This window comes from Mixophyes fleayi, chromosome 6 (assembly GCF_038048845.1).
Source record: "Mixophyes fleayi isolate aMixFle1 chromosome 6, aMixFle1.hap1, whole genome shotgun sequence".
NCBI lineage: Eukaryota > Metazoa > Chordata > Amphibia > Anura > Limnodynastidae > Mixophyes > Mixophyes fleayi.
Genome location: NC_134407.1, coordinates 179,094,062 through 179,113,914, shown reverse-complemented (window position 1 = coordinate 179,113,914; position 19,853 = coordinate 179,094,062). Strand labels below are relative to the sequence as shown.

The 19,853-nt window shown below is 41.0% G+C and overlaps 2 protein-coding genes across 2 annotated transcripts in view; both read left to right on the top strand.

Moving 5' to 3' along the window:
• Window positions 1-19,853, top strand: part of IFI35 (interferon induced protein 35) — a 721,240-nt gene that overhangs the window by 472,427 nt on the left and 228,960 nt on the right. The window lies entirely within an intron of this gene.
• Window positions 661-10,393, top strand: LOC142094856 (glucose-6-phosphatase catalytic subunit 1-like). Its single transcript, XM_075177426.1, has 5 exons — window positions 661-939; window positions 5,453-5,562; window positions 6,914-7,013; window positions 8,558-8,673; window positions 9,095-10,393. The coding sequence occupies exons 1-5, from the start codon at window positions 710-712 to the stop codon at window positions 9,598-9,600; spliced, it is 1,062 nt and encodes a 353-aa protein (XP_075033527.1). The 5' UTR covers window positions 661-709; the 3' UTR covers window positions 9,601-10,393.

Below are 19,853 nucleotides of genomic sequence, written 5' to 3'. Positions count from 1 at the left end.
TTGAGATGTGATTCAGCCTGCCTGAGTCTGGTATGTTTACACAGGGAGAGTGCGGAAGGTGGGACAACACATGCAGATGGAGCTGCACTTTAGTGCAGCAAGCCCCCGGAGAGAGCTGGTGAAGCCATTGTTTACTGCGCACTGACAGTACTATCGGTATCCGGTGAGGTCCAGGGTGGACAAGTTCTGCAAGACCCAGCAGGGATCATTCATTATAGCCTCTAAGTTAAACAAAAAAAAAGTTTGACTGCTCATGGGACTATTTGTGAGAGGCGGCCTAGAGTTATAGCTGAGTCAGCTGAATTGTTAATCCGACCTGGTATCAGAAACTAAACTTTGTCAAAGAACAAGATTAGATATAGTATTTTCCTTCCTGTATAATCTCAAAATCCCAGCATTGAATGGTTCAGCAGATAAAACTCAAGGATATCATAGCACATAAACAGGACTTCAATAAACAATCTGAGTAGTAAGGAACAGCATGGTAATCATTGCTCTTATCTGATCAACCTGATCAATAAATGGTAAAAAAAAAAAGGCAAAAATCAAAATGAGAAGTTATGCTGGAAAACTCCAATGGTGAAATATTTGTTTGATGTCTCTTGTTTGAACAGTAGGGGTGGTGTTTATGAAATGGTATTTAAGCTGGGGGTCGATGTACTTTCATTTACTGATAGGAAACACTTAGAGCTAGGGATAGATATGCAGGATGGAGGTGGGTATGGATGCCCTTCATGCTATGGGAATCTATATAGTCAAATATCTTCAGGAGAACTTGATGAATTTCCAAGACTGGTTTATCTTTGTCTCACATGCGGCTGACCTCAGGAGCACGTTCTACATCTTCTTCCCCATATGGTTCCACTTGTGTGAGTCTGTGGGAATCAAACTTATATGGGTGTCTGTGGTGGGTGATTGGCTCAACCTTGTCCTTAAGTGGTGAGTACTCAAAATAACCAGGCAATGACATATCATTAATAAATGTCAGAAATAGGGAGAGTCAGTTTTTATAATTATTCATTAGTTATATAGCACAACACGGGCTGTAATGATTTACTACATTTGTTATGTGAGCTTACAATCTACAGGAAAAAGCAACATGCAAAACTTCAGTAAGTAAACACGTATACTATTAGAGGGTCGTTTCCTGCCCAGAAATCCTGGAGGAGAGATGAGTATTAACGTTTTTGGTATAGTGCTGGTTATATATTTAATCCTGTTTGACAAAAATTAAAAAATAAAAATATAAAGTTCAGTATAAAGGGTTAGCATTCTAACCTAGTACTGTGTAAAGGGTTAACATTCTATCCTACCACTGTATAAAGGGTTAACATTCTATCCTACCACTGTATAAAGGGTTAACATTCTATCCTAGCACTGTTTAAAGGGTTACATGTCTATCCTAGCTGTATATAAAGGTTTACCATTCTATCCTAGTACTTTATAAAGCTTTAACATTCTATCCTAACACTATATAAAGGGTTAACATTCTATCCTAGCACTGTTTAAAGGGTTACATGTCTATCCTAGCTCTATATAAAGGGTTACCATTGTATCCTTACACTATATAAAGGGTTAAGATTCTAAACTAGCACTATATAAAGGGTTAACGTTCTAACCTAGCACTATATAAAGGGTTAACGTTCTAACCTAGCACTATATTAAGGGTTAACGTTCTAACCTAGCACTATATAAAGGGTTAACGTTCTAACCTAGCACTATATAAAGGGTTAACATTCTGACCTAGCACTATATAAAGGGTTAACGTTCTAACCTAGCACTGGATAAAGGGTTAACATTCTATCCCAGCACTGTCCATAATAACGTGTTTACATTTGCTGTCCACACATTCACTGTCCTCACTGTCTAAGTGCCAATATTAACACTACCTCATATTACAGATCTCACTAGGTAAAACAAAAAGACAATTAAATGAAAGGTATATGCAAGGTTTAAATATAAAGTACATACAACATTTTAGAAATTCTAAATCCTACGGGTGATGTCCCACAGAAGCAGATGAACATGGCACTTTTACAGCTAAAGAAGCGTAGCGTTCATCAGCTGCATCTCTCCTGTATTAACACCGTGGAGAGAGAAGTGGAAACTCTCCTAGCCGGTCACATGAGAGCTCTTCAGTTCTGATAATACTGCATGACTTCTCATGTAACAGGGGAACAGATCCATAACTGGTCATTTTAGTGCCCTGGGTGAGATAGAACTTCATCTTGGTGAAAGCAGTAGTCTGGAGCGGCATGACCAGCCCTATACCTACGCCTGTGACAGTGCACACTGTGAGTCACTCTGAGCTGAGGCTGGACTAGAAGTATAAACATAACATAATCATGCAAATTAAAAATGTAAGCAACGAATCCCTCATCAGCACCCCCATCCGCTATGTGTCCTCGGTGGGGGCACACGTCATACCTACTGTTCTTTCTCAATTTATCAAAAGGCGATGACATAGCAGAGAAAGCTGGCAAATCTTACTGCTGACCGGGCTTATCATCGGCGATAAAAAACAATACGGGAATTTTATAGGGTAGACAAGAGCAGGGGCGGGCTGGGGCAGGAGGCAGGGGGGCAACGGGCCCCCGGGCCACTCAGTCTGACAGCTATTTTTTTTGCTACAGGGAAGCAACAGGTAGGTGAAAATGTATCTATTAACGGAGAATGCTGCTTCATGGGTTCATTCATTGCGCAGGGGGCAGGCTTAGGGTTTACTCGCTGCCTATTGGTTGGAGATAGTTGTCCTGGTGACATAGGGAAACCATACTGAATATTACCATTTTCAGCTTAAGGCTCTGAGCACGGCACTGGATAAGTGTTCTATGCAGAGGACACATGTGGTATAACAAGTTCATATACTTAGGGACCATTATGCTAAGTGCTCCATCAAAGACTGCTGACAGAAAGGTTCCATAAATAGATACTGAACAGAGCTAATGGGGCAAACAGAATATTGTTATCCATTTCCAGGGATAGACATGAGCAGTCAGCAAGATTTACCTAATTTTCCACATCATCCACATAATCTCTCAGTGTGACAAAATGGCAAAAATAAAAATGTCAAGAGAAAGCCACGTTTCAATGTATTATATTCATTCACAGGACATAAATGCAGGTTTATAGATTTTGATAGATTTCAGACTGATTCCAGTTATGCCAAGAAGGTGGTCACTGAGTACATCTAACTGTTTGCATTTTGTATGACTGCTGTGGAAGAGAAATCTGTAAATCCTGGCATAGTTTCTGGATTGGTTTGTCTCAGAATATGACAACAGTGGACTATATTACTTATTCTCCTTTGTCATTTTACAAGGTCATCCAGCAGTTCATTTTATGTTGCCCATCATTCAGTAAGTTCAGGCCTAGTGGTCTGTGACAGAGCTTCCATATTCCATTGTCACCATTAGACATTGCTTCCTATATACATGCGATCATATCCTCCCCTGAAATTTACTTACATAATTGTTGGCCTACTTTAAATTGGCCACTGAGATAGGTGTGAGTGGGAGGATCAATAAAATACAATCTCCGAGATTATGTTTTTTAATTGGTCCTCGCAACCTCACTCAAAACATCTCCTGATCCTTACCTTAACGATATTACTAGAAAATAGACACAAGCTCTCATCATTACATTGTAAGCCTCTACTAATCAGCTTTGTGTTATACAATCTGGTACTGCATCAAAGTGTGTGTATTATTGATACCTGGGAGTAAATGTATCAAAGTCCGTTTTTTTCATCTCGCGGGAGATCGCCGTCTTTGCAGCTAAAATTTAAAGTGGCGATGGCTTGTAAAGGCACATTTGCCTTTACAAGCCATCGCCCCTTTAAATTTTAGCTGCAAAGACGCCGATCTCCCGCGAGATGAAAAAAACAGACTTTGATACATTTACCCCCTGGTCTTTTTGCCAGTTAATACACTGGTTGTTTCCGTGTAAAATTTGAAATCCTCATTCTAACTTACAAAGATCTCAGTGATCACCATCATCATCAGCAGCAGCTATTTATATAGCTAAATCCGCAGCGCTCTGGGCCGTCTTTCCCATTGGGCACAATGGGCAGGTGCCCGGGGGCCCTGCAGCCCAGGGGGGCCCGTCGGAGGCAGCAAAAAAACAAAAAACCTGGAAAAAAAAGACAATACTTACCTTGCAGTCAGCTGGCGATCCGGCTCCCTCCATGGTCTCCTCCTCCATGCGGCGCTCGCAGTGCATGTCGGGAGTGACGTCATCACGCCCGCCCGACATCCATTGCAGAGCGCAACGGAGGAGGAGACCAAAGAGGGAGCCTGATCACCAGCTGACCGCAAGGTAAGTACTGTTTTTTTTTTTCCAGGTTTTTTTTTTTTTGCTGCCTCCGACGGGCCCCCCTGGGCTGCAGGGCCCATATATATATAATCATTTTTTAAATTTTTTTGTATATATAGGGGCCCCGGTGCACTGCTGTGCCCGGGGGCCCAAGATGTTCTTAAGAGGGCCCTGGCAGCGCTGTACAGAGAACTCACATCAGTCTGATGGTTTATCTCTTAAATACTCTGTTATCTGCCAGTGACCTTTGTCTATCGACCTTACCTATTATTGCTCTCGCCAGTGTCAGACTGGTCCCACCAAGGAAACTTATGATTGGAGCCACCCAGTGCAAATCTCCCATTAGTTGGCCAAGATCACAGACAGGAGTTCACAATAATGCTGTAGCCAAAGCCAAAGCTGGATGATTTGGCTTTGGCTTTGGAGGCTTAAATAGATTATAACTGTGGCAGTCGGCAGAAGGGAGCTGCGACCAAAGGCAGTGCAGCCATCAGGGATTTCCCTGGTATCCTGTTAAGCCAATCCGATACTGGAACCCAATCCTGTGTCCAAGATGCTTCTTTATTCATCTAACAGATAACCTTCAATGATTTAAGCCACAACCCTTAACACTGCATCTGTTCCTTTACGCACTTCATTTCTGTTCATGCACGAAAATTAGTCGTGCGTCTGGTTCATACAGCACAATTGACAATTCTTATAGGTGTATTGGTGGCTGGTCCATTGAACAACTGAAGCACATGTGTTTTGTATCATTTACAATGGAGGCTGTGAATAAAAGCCAGCTGGGCAATCCACCAATCAGCAGCCAGCGTTCATTCACAGCTGCTGTGTTGGATATATTCTGGTCTGGAGAGAGAGCCATACCTCCGATGAATATAATGAATGCTGAGGGTCTAAGTGGAGTGATTCCCACATAAGTACTAATATAGGGAAAAGGATTAGGGCAAAACAAGTTACTCAAGAGAAAATTCGGATTCCTCCTAGTTATATTCACATCGATGGGCCCTACACATTATAAACACATGAAATCATCAAAAAGAATTAAACATTTTTCTGTTATCCTCCTATATCTATGTTGTGCTTTGTTGGGTTTGTGCATGATCTACTTAATATAATTATTGTTTGCTTCTTACAGGATTCTTTTTGGACAAAGGCCTTACTGGTGGGTACATGAGACATCCTATTATGCTAATGTCTCAGCTCCAGAGATTAAGCAGTTCCCTGTAACCTGTGAGACTGGACCAGGTAGGGGACCTCTAGCATCTACACTATGTTGTCCTATGGACTGTCTTGCAACCCTGTGAATTGTTGCACTGTTTGTTTATAGTACAATACCAATCTAGCAACAATGATTTGGTTATGAAAATAGTCATGGAAAGAGTAAAAAGTGTAATATAAAGAACTTTCTGCCCTTGTGTTTTGTAAAATTGTGTGCTTTATTTATATTGTATGTATAGGATTGTAGAAGTGTGTGTATGTGCATGCAAGTACAGTCTAACCTGCACTAGTGTATGTGTGGCTATAGTTGTGTAAATATGTGTATCTCTGTGTATTTATGTGATACAATAACTGTGTATGTATGTAAGTATGTATGTATTTATGTATGGTCCTCTATGTGTTCTGCAATCACATCTCTCACCAGGGGCAGATCTAGACTGTATTTTTTTGGGGGGTGGGGGGGGGGGATTTAGGCCCTGCCGCCACTTTTTTAGCTTATAACAGTGGGCTCCCTGGGGCTGCACAGTATATAGAGGTCAGTGACGATGTCAGCACAGACAGGCAGTCAGAGTATACTGCCTGGCCGCTCTGAATGTGTTTAAAACACAATCAGAGGGGCCAGGCAGGGCAACCAACTGTGGGGAGCCCTTTATTGACCTCCAACCCTATGCTGCTCTCTCCTACCTGTTCCTGCAGCTTTAACTACTGAGTGCTGCTGGTGTCTTGCTGCTTGGCCGGATTCTGGACATTGGGTCCCTGTTTGGATAAGTGGTAGGCACTATTCTGGAAAGCAGAGCAATGAGTACTGTAGGCCTCTCTCTCCCCAACTAGACCGACATTAAATCAATAGCATCCACTTTTAATAATTAATCTCCCATCCAGCCCCAAAATTAAATAGCATTAATTTTTAATAAATATGCCTATGTATCCACAACCAACCTTGACACTAAATTAATAGCACCCATGTTTAACAATTAAACAACAGTGTCCTGACTCTTCATTGTAGGTTACCTCTAATATCTTTACTTTTCTTCATATATCTTTCTAAAGAAGGGTTTGCACTGATCATTTATCAGAAATGAAGCTAATAGGAATATATAGATATGAATAATAGCTCAGTCTACAGAATTGCTGCCCTCATGTGTGAGCTGACAGGTACACTCAAGAAAAAAGATAAATTTGTGCGCATCTCAATCTGGTCAGTGAACTAATGATTTATTGGTCCAAAGGTTTTGATCTATGCAAAACAATGTTCTCAGTGTACTTTTAAAGTACCGTATCAGCAAAATGAGATAAACGACCCTTTTCTTTAAAAATATCACATTCCCTCCCATCCTGCACAGAATGCTGATGTTTCCTGCTTTCTTTGTAATAACAGGAAGTCCATCAGGCCATGCTATGGGCTCCTCGTCGGTGTACTATGTGATGGTGTGTGCTGTACTTACCCTTCTGCACAATAACACCTCTTTCAAGAGCCGGTGAGTGATGTTGAATCTTTAGCCTTACATGCTAAATAATAACTTTGGGCCTGATTCATTAAGGATCTTAACTGAAGAAACTTCTTATTTCAGTCTCCAGGACAAAACCATGTTACATTGCAAGGGGTGCAAATTAGCATTCTGTTTTGCACATAAGTTAAATACTGCCTGTTTTTTCATGTAGCACACAAATATAAACTTTAAATTTCAGTGTACAAATAAGCTATCAAGTATTTGTGTGCTACATGAAAAAAAACAGGCAGTATTTAACTTATGTGCAAAACAGAATACTAATTTGCAGCCCTTGCATTGTAACATGGTTTTGTCCAGGAGACTGAAATAAGAAGTTTCTCAAGTTAAGATCCTTAATGAATCAGGCCCCTTATTATGAAATGACAATAGTTCAAGTTGCAGGGAATGACTGACAAAATAGAAACAAGGCGGATGTGAAGCAAGTCCCTAGTGTGTTTTGTGTTTGTAAACCTGGCTCTGCTGTTAATGTTACCACAATACAAAAGATAATGGAAGTTAACTGGCCCAAAAAAACTGAAGGTGGGTTTAATTTTACTTAGTTTTCAAATCGTTATTGCCTATAAAAAGAATCAATATCAATCAATATTTTCTCTATTATTGGCGTTTTCCAATATTTATTATTTTTTTTATTAGTTGAAAACGACTGTCCCAGTAAAGTACTCTCCCCCCCAGTGATGTTTTTAGCCGCAGCTGCAAAAAAACATTAGTTCTATGTTTGGCCGACTTGTACATACTGTGCTGATTCAAGCTACGGAGAAATTGCAGTCTCCAGCGGCCGTAGACCAAAGCAAGTTATGCTTAACGCCATCTGAAGAGGATGTTAGCATAGCTTCTAGCAGTTAGTTAAATAGATGTCCCCATAGAGATCTATGTGGACAGCGGTACTAAGCACTAAGTTAATGAATGCCAGAGAAATCTATGTTTCCGCATGATTTTGGGTAAATATTTGCTTAATAAATTGCCCCCTAAAGGAGAACTCCATAGAAAAAGTGGTTAATAAGCAGGAGATGTGGAAGCAAGACGTCTACTTTGAAAGATTTGATGCATTTGATGCCACTATAGCTGTCCAATCAGCTGTATTGACAACCTTTAAATAATGTTGTTTACTTTCCAACGTCTCCCGGCTGTGAGCCTGGAAGATAATTAAAGTACAGCCGAGGTTCTACTTGTTGGGGAAAGGAAGGTTTATTGGCAAATAAATCATCATCATCATCATCAACATCATCATTTATTTATATAGCGCCACTAATAAATATTCTCTCTTTAAAACTTATGACAGTAGCCACTGTTGGATGCCCAGTCTTGCCTATATTTTACAAGGGAAGCAGTCAAAAAGTTGACTTTATTTTACTTAAAAACCAAAACACTAATAACCTATATATGATATTTTTATATAGGTTAGATTTCCTGGTTGGTCCTCATGTTCCAGTACTAATGGAACTAGATTTTATTACCAAACACTTTGGTCTCTAGGAAAGTACACTGACTATTTTACTTTAACCTAAACTTAGGTGTCAGCGTTGGGCCCTGTGGACTTTCTTCTGGGGAGTCCAGATCAATGTCTGCCTGTCAAGAGTATTTGTGGCCGCCCATTTCCCTCACCAGGTCGTTGCGGGTGTCATTTCAGGTACGCAGAGATCATTGTGTGAGTGACAACATCATCTTCAACATCATCAACATTTATTTGTATAGCACCAGCAGATTCCGTAGCGCTTTACAATTGGGAACAAACAGTACTGGGTAATACATGCAGAGAGGTAAGAGGGCCCTGCTCGCAGGCTTACAATCTATGGGATTTAAAATGGATGTCTACACATAGATATGGCTTGATTTTTTGGAAAGATACATGTCTTATCCATAACTATCATGGTCATGACCCTTTACATGAGACATATGTAACTGTTACTGGTATTCATTGATGGGAAGTCATTGTGGTGACAGAGCACAGATCCATCTGTTTTTGAAGGACGTGAAAAACATTTTATAGCAATCCAATCTAGTCTTCCATTGTGTATGGTAACACATATTTTATATTCCTTTATTTCCAGGGATGGGAGTGGCTGAAATGTTTAACCACATACCAGCTATCTACAGCGTCAGCATGAAGAAATACATCTACACCACTATTTTCTTCTTTTCCTCTGCTGTGGGCTTCTACTTATTACTCAAAGAGTTTGACGTGGATCTTTTGTGGACCCTAGACAAGGCAAAACAATGGTGTGCCAGGCCAGAATGGATCCACATTGACTCCACCCCTTTTGCCAGCCTTATCAGAAATTTAGGTGTATTCGCTGGCCTAGGACTCGCTTTAGATACCCAGATGTACAAATACAAGGGCAAGCAGCCAACAGAATTCATATTCCACCTCAGCTGTATCATAGCATCTCTACTCATTCTCCATGTCTTGGACTCCTTTGAACTTCCCACCAAAGTTGAGATGGTCTTCTATGTCCTCTCTTTCTGCAAGAGCATTGCTGTTCCTTTGATTGCTGTGGCAATTGTCCCTTACTGTCTATCTCATGTTTTAAGAGGACAAGATAAGAAAGTCTTGTGAACAATACCCATTGTGATGACCTGTTAATACCGAAGAACTGTGCTAAGGTGTATTTTACAGCAAGGAATTTCTTTATATGTACTGTGTGAATGCTTCAGAACGTGTTTTTAAATTTTTGCTTTGAGGGTAGAGTTTAAGTGTTTAAAAGTCAAAGCAAAATATCCCTATTGTCAGTGTAGTCTAGACAACACAATCTGATCTTTTCATCTTTTTGTTTCAGTATGTAGACATTGCTGTTATAGAAAAGTGCATCACAATAATGGTTTTTAATATTCCAATATAAGTTCAGCGGCAATATCCAGTGTGTTGTCAAATGTCGAACTGTGTCATCATTCCTTCTGGAGCTGGAACCAGGCTGTCAGTCTCATTGTTGTTCCTGAGAACTGATTACATTTCCAATCCCAGGCATTCCAATGAGCAGCACACAGCTTACATTTTAGTTCCTGCAGTCGCCGGTAACGCCATACGTAACCCAATCCAGCTTTTCTTTCCACTGCAGCAGCAATAGTGAACTCGTCCTAGTGATCAATTGCCAACTGGCTTGCCACTTTAGAACCAAAATAAAACTATTTGAGTTATTATGAATTAAAATGTTTACATTTTCCTCCTACATAACTAACATACTTCAGTTTATGAAAGTGAAATTATATTGAGGCTGTCCTGTATGTTTAAATGTCCACATTACATTGGTTGAAAAGCACTTTTCCACAAAAGCACAACTGGAAGGTGAAGGATGCATAATATATATATATATATATATATGTGTGTATGTATATATATATATATATATATATATATATACCAATGATAAATACCAATGATACCAAAAGAGTATAAACATGTCTCTGTGCAACATGTGTTTATCTTGGATCTGAGAAGGAGTGCACAAGACGTCTTTGTTTCATTTCACACACTATCACATTGTATTGAGTGTCCTGCACTTATATATATGTTTTGGAGTTTCTGCTGTTTTTGTCCACAGAATTGTTGTGAGCAGCAGGAAATGCCACTAGAAGAAGCGCAGATACCACACTACTATGACATTGTGTGTGTATGTATATATATGTGTGTGTGTGTGTGTGTGTGTGTATATATATATGTGTGTATATATATATATATATATATATATATATATATATCTTGTGGCAAGAGCCCGCTACTGCTGAAGCACACGCAAACAACTTCTTCCTTTTTACGTAGTTTTATTGTCAAGATGGTAAATGTTTGGACACCGTACAGATTTCACAGCAATACTTGGAGACCTTAAACGCTAGCTAGACATAGCTCAGCTCTCTCAAGACCAGCCAGCTTACCCAGCGTTGATCTCCCTGAACAAATGGCACAAACAAGCTTTTATACATGTTACTCCTCCCCCAGCCTTAGCTTGATGGACAGGTGACACACCCACCTTCTCTTTAAAAGAAAACACCCATCAGTGGCTCTGTTTGCACAGCCACACCCTGTCTGTTTGCTGAGAGGAAATCATGTAAGTTAACAAACTTTAAACTACACATACGTTTTTACCTGGTTTAATCTCCACCTAGGTGCATAACTATGCCAATGTTTTATTCTGTTTGTATACTTTCTCTGCCTCTTGTCAGAAAAATGCCTCCCTTTGTTACAATATATACACACACACACACACATACAGGCCACATGCTTCTTAGGAGCATTATGGACATTTGGACATTGAGGAGACCTTTAATATATATATCCTCAATGTCCAAATGTCCATGATTCTCCTAAGAAAGTGGTGTGAACATGTCAAATGTGCTTCGGTGTTGCAGGCCCACCTCCTTCTCCTCCCCTGTAATGACTATTTCTATTCATACGTCTGTCCTATAATTGGAGCAAAAGTCCTGCTCAGTGAGACAGTCCCCTCAAATTAGGACTGTCCTGCCTAAACTGGCACAGTTTTGAGCTATGGATAAGGTAAATAAATAATAATTTCTTACATGAATGGCTAGAAGGTAGTTTTTGATGTATGATGAAACACTAATTCATGGTTACAAGTGTACTTTAAGAAAGAGAGTGTTTACAATTCTTTGATAAGCAATATACACATATTCTATAGTTGTATAACAAATGATGCAATGTGTTTTTAATATTGTCTTTTGCACTTTTTCACATGTTTCTGTCCGCGTGATTAGAAAGCCATTAAATAAATATTTCAACAGGTGTTTTAAATTACTAATTGCAACATTCTTTAAAAGCTTATGATACATAAATTCTAAATTTTAAAGCATAATTAAGTCTGAAACATGATATTTTGGTATGTGAAGTATGACGTTACAATGAAATGGGAAGAACATTTTTTTCCCACTGAAAAGTATCACATCTCAAAGTTTCCACTGTCTATAACTAAAAGGCTGCTGAGACAAATAAGGCACATTACCCACTGTGTATGAGTGTCTGATTTGTACTTGAGGTCAGAAGCATTGGTATTGTAGTACCATTTTTTGGATGGTACTTGTTCCATTTACTTGCGCCCGTCGTAAGCTAAAGCATTGGTATTGATTTTAGCATTTAAAGTAACACTAGAGCACGTGTAGTCCTTTTTTTTGTTTCAATTATTTAGACTTTTAGACCTCTGATCATGCCACTAGGGACTCAGCACCCTGTGCAATTATACCTCTGGAGAAGTAAGATTAAAGCTGGGTACACATCTATGCAATTATCGTGGAGCTCATACGATTCTCAACCGTTTGTTCAGATATTGTACTGGAGTGTATTTTTCTAGCACATTCCACAGATTCTCGATCACATTAAGATCTGAGGAATTTAGAGGCCAAGTCAACACCTTGAACTCTTTGTCAAGTTCCTCAACCTGTCACAAATTCAAGGGCTTTGACGCATCCTTGCAGTCTGCTCGGCTTAGCACTACCCTACTATGAGGCGCAGAGTCTAACGAGGCAGAAGGTGCTTGCCAGAGACCCCCACAAGGAGGTATGGGCTTTACAGTACCTTTGAGGAGCTGCTGGATACAGGTGGAGTAATAGTCTGCAGACACAGAACCAGAGGACCAGGTAAGCTGAGAAGCTGCTGGATACAGATGGAGTAATAGTCTGCAGGCACGTAACCACACAGACAACCAGGTAAGCTGAGGAGCTGCTGGATACAGATGGAGAATTAGTCTGCAGACATGAGATAAAAGCCATCTCTGAACTAACAGTGAGACTCCAAAATATGGCACAATAGCATAGGGTCAGGTGTCTTAAATGGTCTGAGAGCACTTTGGTAGGTACTAACCACTGCATACTGGGAAGACCACACAAGACGTGCCATTTTGGATATGCTCTGACCCAGTTGTCTAGCCATCCCAATTTGGCCCTTGTCAAAGTCCAACATATCAACTTCAAGTGTTGACTGTTCTCTTGCTGCCTAAAATATCCACCCCAGGTAACATGTGCCATTGTAGCAAAATAATCAATATTATTCACTCACATGTTTTAATGTTGTGATTGACCTGTGTATGTTATCTTTTTTTTTTTAATTCTTAAAAATAAAAACAATACACTTACCTAGAACAATGAGAATGTAATCTCTTCTTTCTTTTTCTTTCTCTCTCTCTTGTCTTCTCTCTTCTATCATCCCTCTTCTCCAGTACTGCTATGAAGGGATTCCAGCCAAGAGTAGGGGAGAATGGTGGCAGGTGAGGTACAACAGCAGGAGATGTTAGCCAGAAGCAAGCAGAAATGTTTTGGTGGGGCCAGTGGCAGAATTGGGTGTTTGGCAGCAAAGAGGGGGGAGTGTGACAGATGGGGTGTCTGGATAACAATAATAATATTAATATGCCCTTACTAGATTCAGTGATTTCCTTGTTAAGTTTTAAATTATATTTTTGTAGCAATAGTAAGGGAAAAAAGATGAGCATGAGCTAATAAAAATATATGACAAAATACATAAATAATTAAGTAAAAATGAATGAACAGAAGAGGATTGAGAACTTTAAGTGGCCATGAAAAATATTCTGAAAGTGGCCTCATGTAGGCAGGATGAAATCATTGTTAGGCAGGGCCAATACAAGTAGGCAGAGTGAGTACACCAGTTTTAAATGAGGTCTATGCAATATGCAATGTTAGGCAAAGTGACAGCAACAGCAGGTAGAGTCTGTAACGTAAATTATGGGATACTTGCCCCACTCTAGATTTGCGCTGGCTGGCCGGTGGTGCGGAGTCTAACGAACCCCCTGGTGTTCACCAAGAACCACCGCAAGGCGGGATGGGCTTAGCTACTGAGGCTCGCAGGTCGCAGTCCACCGGTCTGCCCCTAGAGGTAAGGCTGAGGGAGATATCCATGGGCAAATACTGAAGCAGGCACACAGAAGATAGGCAGATATCGTGGTCTGGGTAGCCGGTACTGGTGCACAGGTAGTCAGCAGAACGTGGTCAGGCAAGCCAGGTTCGGTACACAGGTAGACAGCAGAGCGTGGTCAGGTAAGCCGGGTTCGGTACACAGGTAGATAGCAGAGCGGGGTCAGGTAAGCCAGGTTCGGTACACAGGTAGACAGCAGAGCGTGGTCAGGTAACCCGGGTTCGGTACACAGGGATTGGAGAGCAGAATCTTAGTAAGGAAGCCGGGTCTAGTACACTGGGGTTGGAGAGCAGGGAAAGTCACAAGCAGGTCTGGTACACAGGAGAAGCTAACACAGGAACACAGAACTGGAGTCAGGAATGGAGGAAGTTGCTCTGACGCTGCCCAGGCATCAAAGCGAAGTTTACATAGAGGCAAGTTTGAATTCCCCGCCCCACCGCGATCATGTGACACAGCCAACACCCGGAAGAGAGACCTGGAGCTACGGCGATCACGGCGCAGTAACAGGGAAAGTTGAGTGCAACAGTACCCCCCACCAAAAAGTTGGACTCCGGACACCTAAAAGGGTTTGGTGGGGAATTTCCTATGGAAAGTTCGCAGGAGACGTGGGGCCTGTAGATCAGAGGCAGAAACCCATGAACGCTCCTCGGGACCGTAACCTTTCCAGTCCACCAGGAACTGCAGAACTCCTCTGGAACGACGGGAATCCAGAATTTGCTTGACTTCAAACTGTTCTTGAACCACCACAGGAGGCGGAGATCTCTCAGTAGTTGAGAATTTATTGGTGACCACGGGTTTATGCAGAGAAACATGAAAAACACTGGGGATGCGTAAAGAGGAAGGAAGCTTTAATCTGAAAGCCACAGGGTTGATGACCACGGAGATCTCAAAGGGACCGATAAATCTAGGAGCCAACTTCTTGCTAGGAACTCTCAAACGAATGTTCTGGGTGGACAGCCACACCTTATCCCCTAGGGTGAGATGAGGAACTGCCCTCCTCTTCTTGTCATACACCTTCTTGGCGCGGATAGCTGATCTCCTCAGGTTGGTCTTCACTAACTCCCAGATGGTAGAAAACCTGTGAAAGAGAGAATCCACCGCTGGTACCTCTGACTGAGGAAGAGAAGAGAAGGCTGGTAGTCTGGGATGGCAACCTTACAAGATAAAGAAGGGGGAGTTGGAGGCTGCTTCATGGTAATGATAGTTGTGAGCAAACTCTGCCCAGGGAAGAAGATCGACCCAATTATCTTGATTGGCAGAGACATAAAACCTTAGAAACTTTTCCAACTCTTGATTAGTTCTCTCGATCAACCCATTTGTTTGGGAATGATATGCAGAAGAAAGGTTAAGTTCGGTTCCTAGTTTGTGGCAAAAGGCTCTCCAGAATTTAGATACAAATTGAGGTCCTCGATCAGAAACTATGTGCATAGGACAGCCATGGAGCCGAAAAATCTCTCTAATAAAGAGGTCAGCTAAGAGGGGTGATGAAGGACGATTCTTGAGAGGAACAAAATGTGCTACTTTAAAAAAACAGTAAGTGACAACCCAAATAACGGTACATACTTTGGAAACCGGGAGATCTGTGATGAAATCCATTGATATATGGGAACACGGAATATCAGGAATAGGTAGCGGAATGAGAGGGCCAACCGGCTTTTCCCTGGGAATCTTGTGCTGGGCACATTTTGAACATGCTGAGACGAAGGCTTTAACATCCCTACGCATGGTGGGCCTCCAGTACTTTTGGGAAATTAGTTCCCAGGTCTTCCGAATACCCGCATGTCCAAAGAAGAGGGAAGAATGGGCCCAACGTAACAGTTTGACACGTAGATGTGTTCCCACAAAGGTTTTACCAGGATGACAACTTCTTTTAGTTAGAGGAGAAAGTGCCAATACACAGCTGGAATCCAAGATCAGCTTGCTTTTCTCTGAGGATTTCAGCATCTGAAGAATCAAATGAACGAGAAAGGGCATCCGCTTTGGAGTTTTTAGAGCCTGGACGAAAGGTAATGTTAATATTAAAGCAGGAAAAGAAAATAGCCCATCTAGCCTGACGAGGGTTCAAGCAATGTGCTGAACGCAAATAGAACAGGTTCATGTGGTCGGTGTATACTGTTACCAGAAATTGAGCACCCTCAAGCAAATGTCTCCACTCCGAAAGGGCCAGCTTGATCGCTAACAGCTCCTTATCGGCAATTCCATAATTCTCTTCCACAGGAAGAAAACGACAAGAAAAAACCCACAAGGGTGGACTTTACCATCCGAGTCTTTTTGGATAGTACCACTCCAACCCCCACAGAGGATGCGCCTACCTCCACGAAAAACGGCCGTTGACAGTCAGGTTGATGAAGGATTGGAGCTGAGGAGAATAAGGTCTTGAGTTCCTTAAAGGCTTTGATTGCCTCAGTAGTCCAGAGTTTAGGATTGGCGGACTTGCGGATGAGGGCTATGATGGGAGCTACTTATGAGGAGTAACCCTTGATGAATTGCCAATAATAATTAGAGAAGCCTAAAAATCGTTGAATGGCCTTAAGACCGGATGGTTGCGGCCAATCCAAGATGGCCTTAAGCTTGGATGGATCCATTTGAAGTCCGGTCTCTGAAATAATATAACCTAGAAAAGGTAATCTCTTCTGCTCAAAAACACACTTCTCGAGCTTACAGAATAGTTGATACTTCCTCAACCTACTCAGGACCTCCCTTACATGTCTACGATGAGATAGTAAATCTGGAGAAAATATAAGGATGTCATCTAAGTAGACAACTATGAACTGATAGAGAAGGTCTTGGAAGATTTCACTCATGAAATTCTGGACTACTGCAGGGGCATTATATAACCCAAAGGGCATGACAAGATACTCGAAGTGTCCATTACGGGTGTTGAATGCTGTCTTCCACTCGCTCCCATCTTTTATTCTAATTAGGTTATAAGGTACAATTTGGAAAAAATGGTAGCCCCCTTGATTCGGTCGAAAAGTTCAGAGATTAAGTGCAGAGGATACCTGTTCTTTACAGTAATAGAATTGATAGCACAGTAATCAATACAAGGGCGGAGAACCCCGTCCTTCTTCTTCACGAAGAAGAGCCCTGCGCCTGCCAGAGAAGATGATTTTCGTATAAATCCTCTCTTGAGGTTTTCTTGGACATATTCAGATACTGCATTAGTCTCTGGAATTGATAAGGGAAGGCTGCCATGGGTATGCTGCATGCTCAGACTGTAAAAGGGGGCCCAGGCTGGTTGGAATTTGTAGTTCCACAGACTAAAATGGTGTTTTCTTTATTATTTTTACTTATTCGTACCGATATTACCCTACACCCACGGCTCCAGGAGTGTAGGAAGAGCTCTAGTGTTTTCAGCACTGGGCTGTGTATTTCTAGAGGGGGGTCCTGCACTTTTTTTGCGGACCTCACTCCCTAGGGAATCCAGGCCAGTGATGAACAGCCTGGGGTTGAGTGTGATTATAGCAGTAGGACCCCCTCTCTTGTGTCCCCCTGCTATAATGCTACCCACCCCGGCTGGTTGTCCTAGTGCTGGTTGCGTTGAAATCGACGGGACCCCATGCATTTTTTTCCCGATTTCGGTGCAACCAGCAGTTGGCTGGCAGCGCTAGGGTTAATAGTGTTTAGAGGGGGAGACCCCACTCTTTTTTTTTTTTTTTTTTTTTTTAAATCATCTGATTGTTACGTTAGACAGGCAATGGGTCCTGCAGCTGTGTAGCCACAGGACCCGCTCGCTTGGCCCCCTTAATGCCGGCAGTGTGAATGCCAGCAATTTCAGTGTCAACAATCAAACTGTCGGCATTGTTACATATACATGTCACAGTTTGTAAACTTCGATGTATCCTACACGTCAGCCATGTTAGGTTTCGGTATTTTTTGTCTATCTCAATGCTGTCAGCGTTTTCGTCAGCGAAGTTCCGTACCCCACCCGCTGAAGGGAGGATGGTTAATCTAAGAGAAAAAATGAGCTAGACTTCTTTACATAAATAATGGGTCTGTAATCTAAATATATCCTTGATTATATATTTTACAAATATATGGAAGATATTAAAAATGATCACCAGCTACTGCAAATGTGTATAAAAGCCCAATTCTGATATTATTATTATTATTATTATTATTACTATTATTATTATTATTATTATTATTTCTAAGTTAGATAAATAGATGTGTAATGTATAGAGAGCAGGTTGAACTAAAGGAATACATAGCTTTGCAAATACTGTGGAATGGTCACATGTAAGATCAAAGTAATAAAACTTCACACTCATTGGCCTTAAAAGGTCAGTCTCATATAGAGACTAAATTGACCCATTGACATTGTCAGTACCACAAAGGGACAAAAGTAATTTAGTGTGGAAGAAAGAACTATATATTATCAGTAAGAGAAATGTAGAGTTAATAAAAGGATAATTGATAAAGAATATGTTTCATGGAAGTGACTTATGTCTTCAAGTTAAATAAACACAGTATTTTAAGTAAACCCTTATCATGCTAAGAAAATTGTAGCACACGGAACTCAAATGTTGAGGCCTCTTTGCTAAAGTAATTTACAAGCGGGTGATTAGACACAAGTTGGTGTGATAGCAAATAGCCAGAATAGAATTTGGTGGTTGATTACAGGGCTTTACACGCTGTTAAATGTTTCAGTTTTTATGTAAATTAGCTTGGATAATGAACTTGGCAGGATACTAATGCTACTTTGTGCTTCAGCTCTAACATGCGTTCCAGAACAGAATATTTCCTCTAGAATGTAAGCTCACTGGCAGGGTCCCCCTTATGTCTCATGTCTGCCTGCCTCATACCACCTTATTGTCATGTCTAAAGCTGAATTCTCCGCTACCTAATGCTATTATTGATAGCTCGTGACCATCCTTGTCACTGTTATTATCTGTATCTGTCATTTTATCTATAGTACTCATGTTCGTCGTATCTGTAACATGATGTTCTGGCACCCTACAAATAAAAAATGATGGTGATGAGTACTTATGTCAGAAAATCTCTGTTTATCTGTCATCTCCCAGAGCAACCTCTTCATTTCCAATATCTGGTACAAATTCATTATTTTCTCTAATACTGATGCACGATTGACTCTTATATTTCTGCAGTACTTCTAGGAGTACATTTATCAAGCTATGGGTTTGAAAAAGTGGAGATGTTGCCTATAGCAACCAATCAGATTCCAGTTATCATTTATTTAGTACATTCTACTGAATGGCAGCTAGAATCTGATTGGTTGCTATAGGTAACATCTCTACTTTTTCAAACCCACAGCTTGATAAATTTACCCCCTAGAGTCCTTTGGTAGATCATTTACTTTTCTGACTTTGGTTAAATCCTCTATATTTTGTGCAGTTGTTTTGTGGACTCTGCTCCCTGTTTATTTGCTTTATGTTTGGCAGCTCAACTTCAATGTTTTCTGAAAACATTTCTACATCAAATATTTTATTGTTGCCATGTTCTGTAGTATAATGTCGTCAAAGGCAAACTTGTGGATGATTAGCACAGTATTGCAAGTTCTGAAATAAAAAAAACAGACAACTCTGACTTTCCACTCTGAAAACAGACCTAAATGCCGAATTTATCTTCTGGGAGTAGGAGAGGTAAGGCTGGGCTGAGGCAGCTAAAGTGATTGTGGAACTCAAATAAAAAACTGTTTCTAAGTCATCAGTATTATGCCTTCGTCCCTCTGAGTGCATTGGACCCACAAGATATATGGAAGCACAGGACCCCTTGACTGATGCCCCCATGTGCACTGCATACCATACAACCATGGTAGATAAGGCCTGTGGGTTATGCTTCAATGGCAAGGGTATGCATTGATGTGTTGCATTAGTTGCCATGCTGCATCTTATTCGAGAACTAATAACTGTCACTATAAATCAAAATACCCCAGGATAATGGAAGAAATATATATAAATGGGGCATTGTTTTGGTAA

Bases quoted from the DNA above. Each gene is read 5' to 3' on its own strand.
- LOC142094856 (XM_075177426.1), top strand. From the start codon at position 710: ATGGAGGTGGGTATGGATGCCCTTCATGCTATGGGAATCTATATAGTC. The intron at 7,014-8,557 runs GTGAGTGATGTT...ACCTAAACTTAG, and splicing joins AACACCTCTTTCAAGAGCCG to GTGTCAGCGTTGGGCCCTGT. The intron at 8,674-9,094 runs GTACGCAGAGAT...CTTTATTTCCAG, and splicing joins CGTTGCGGGTGTCATTTCAG to GGATGGGAGTGGCTGAAATG.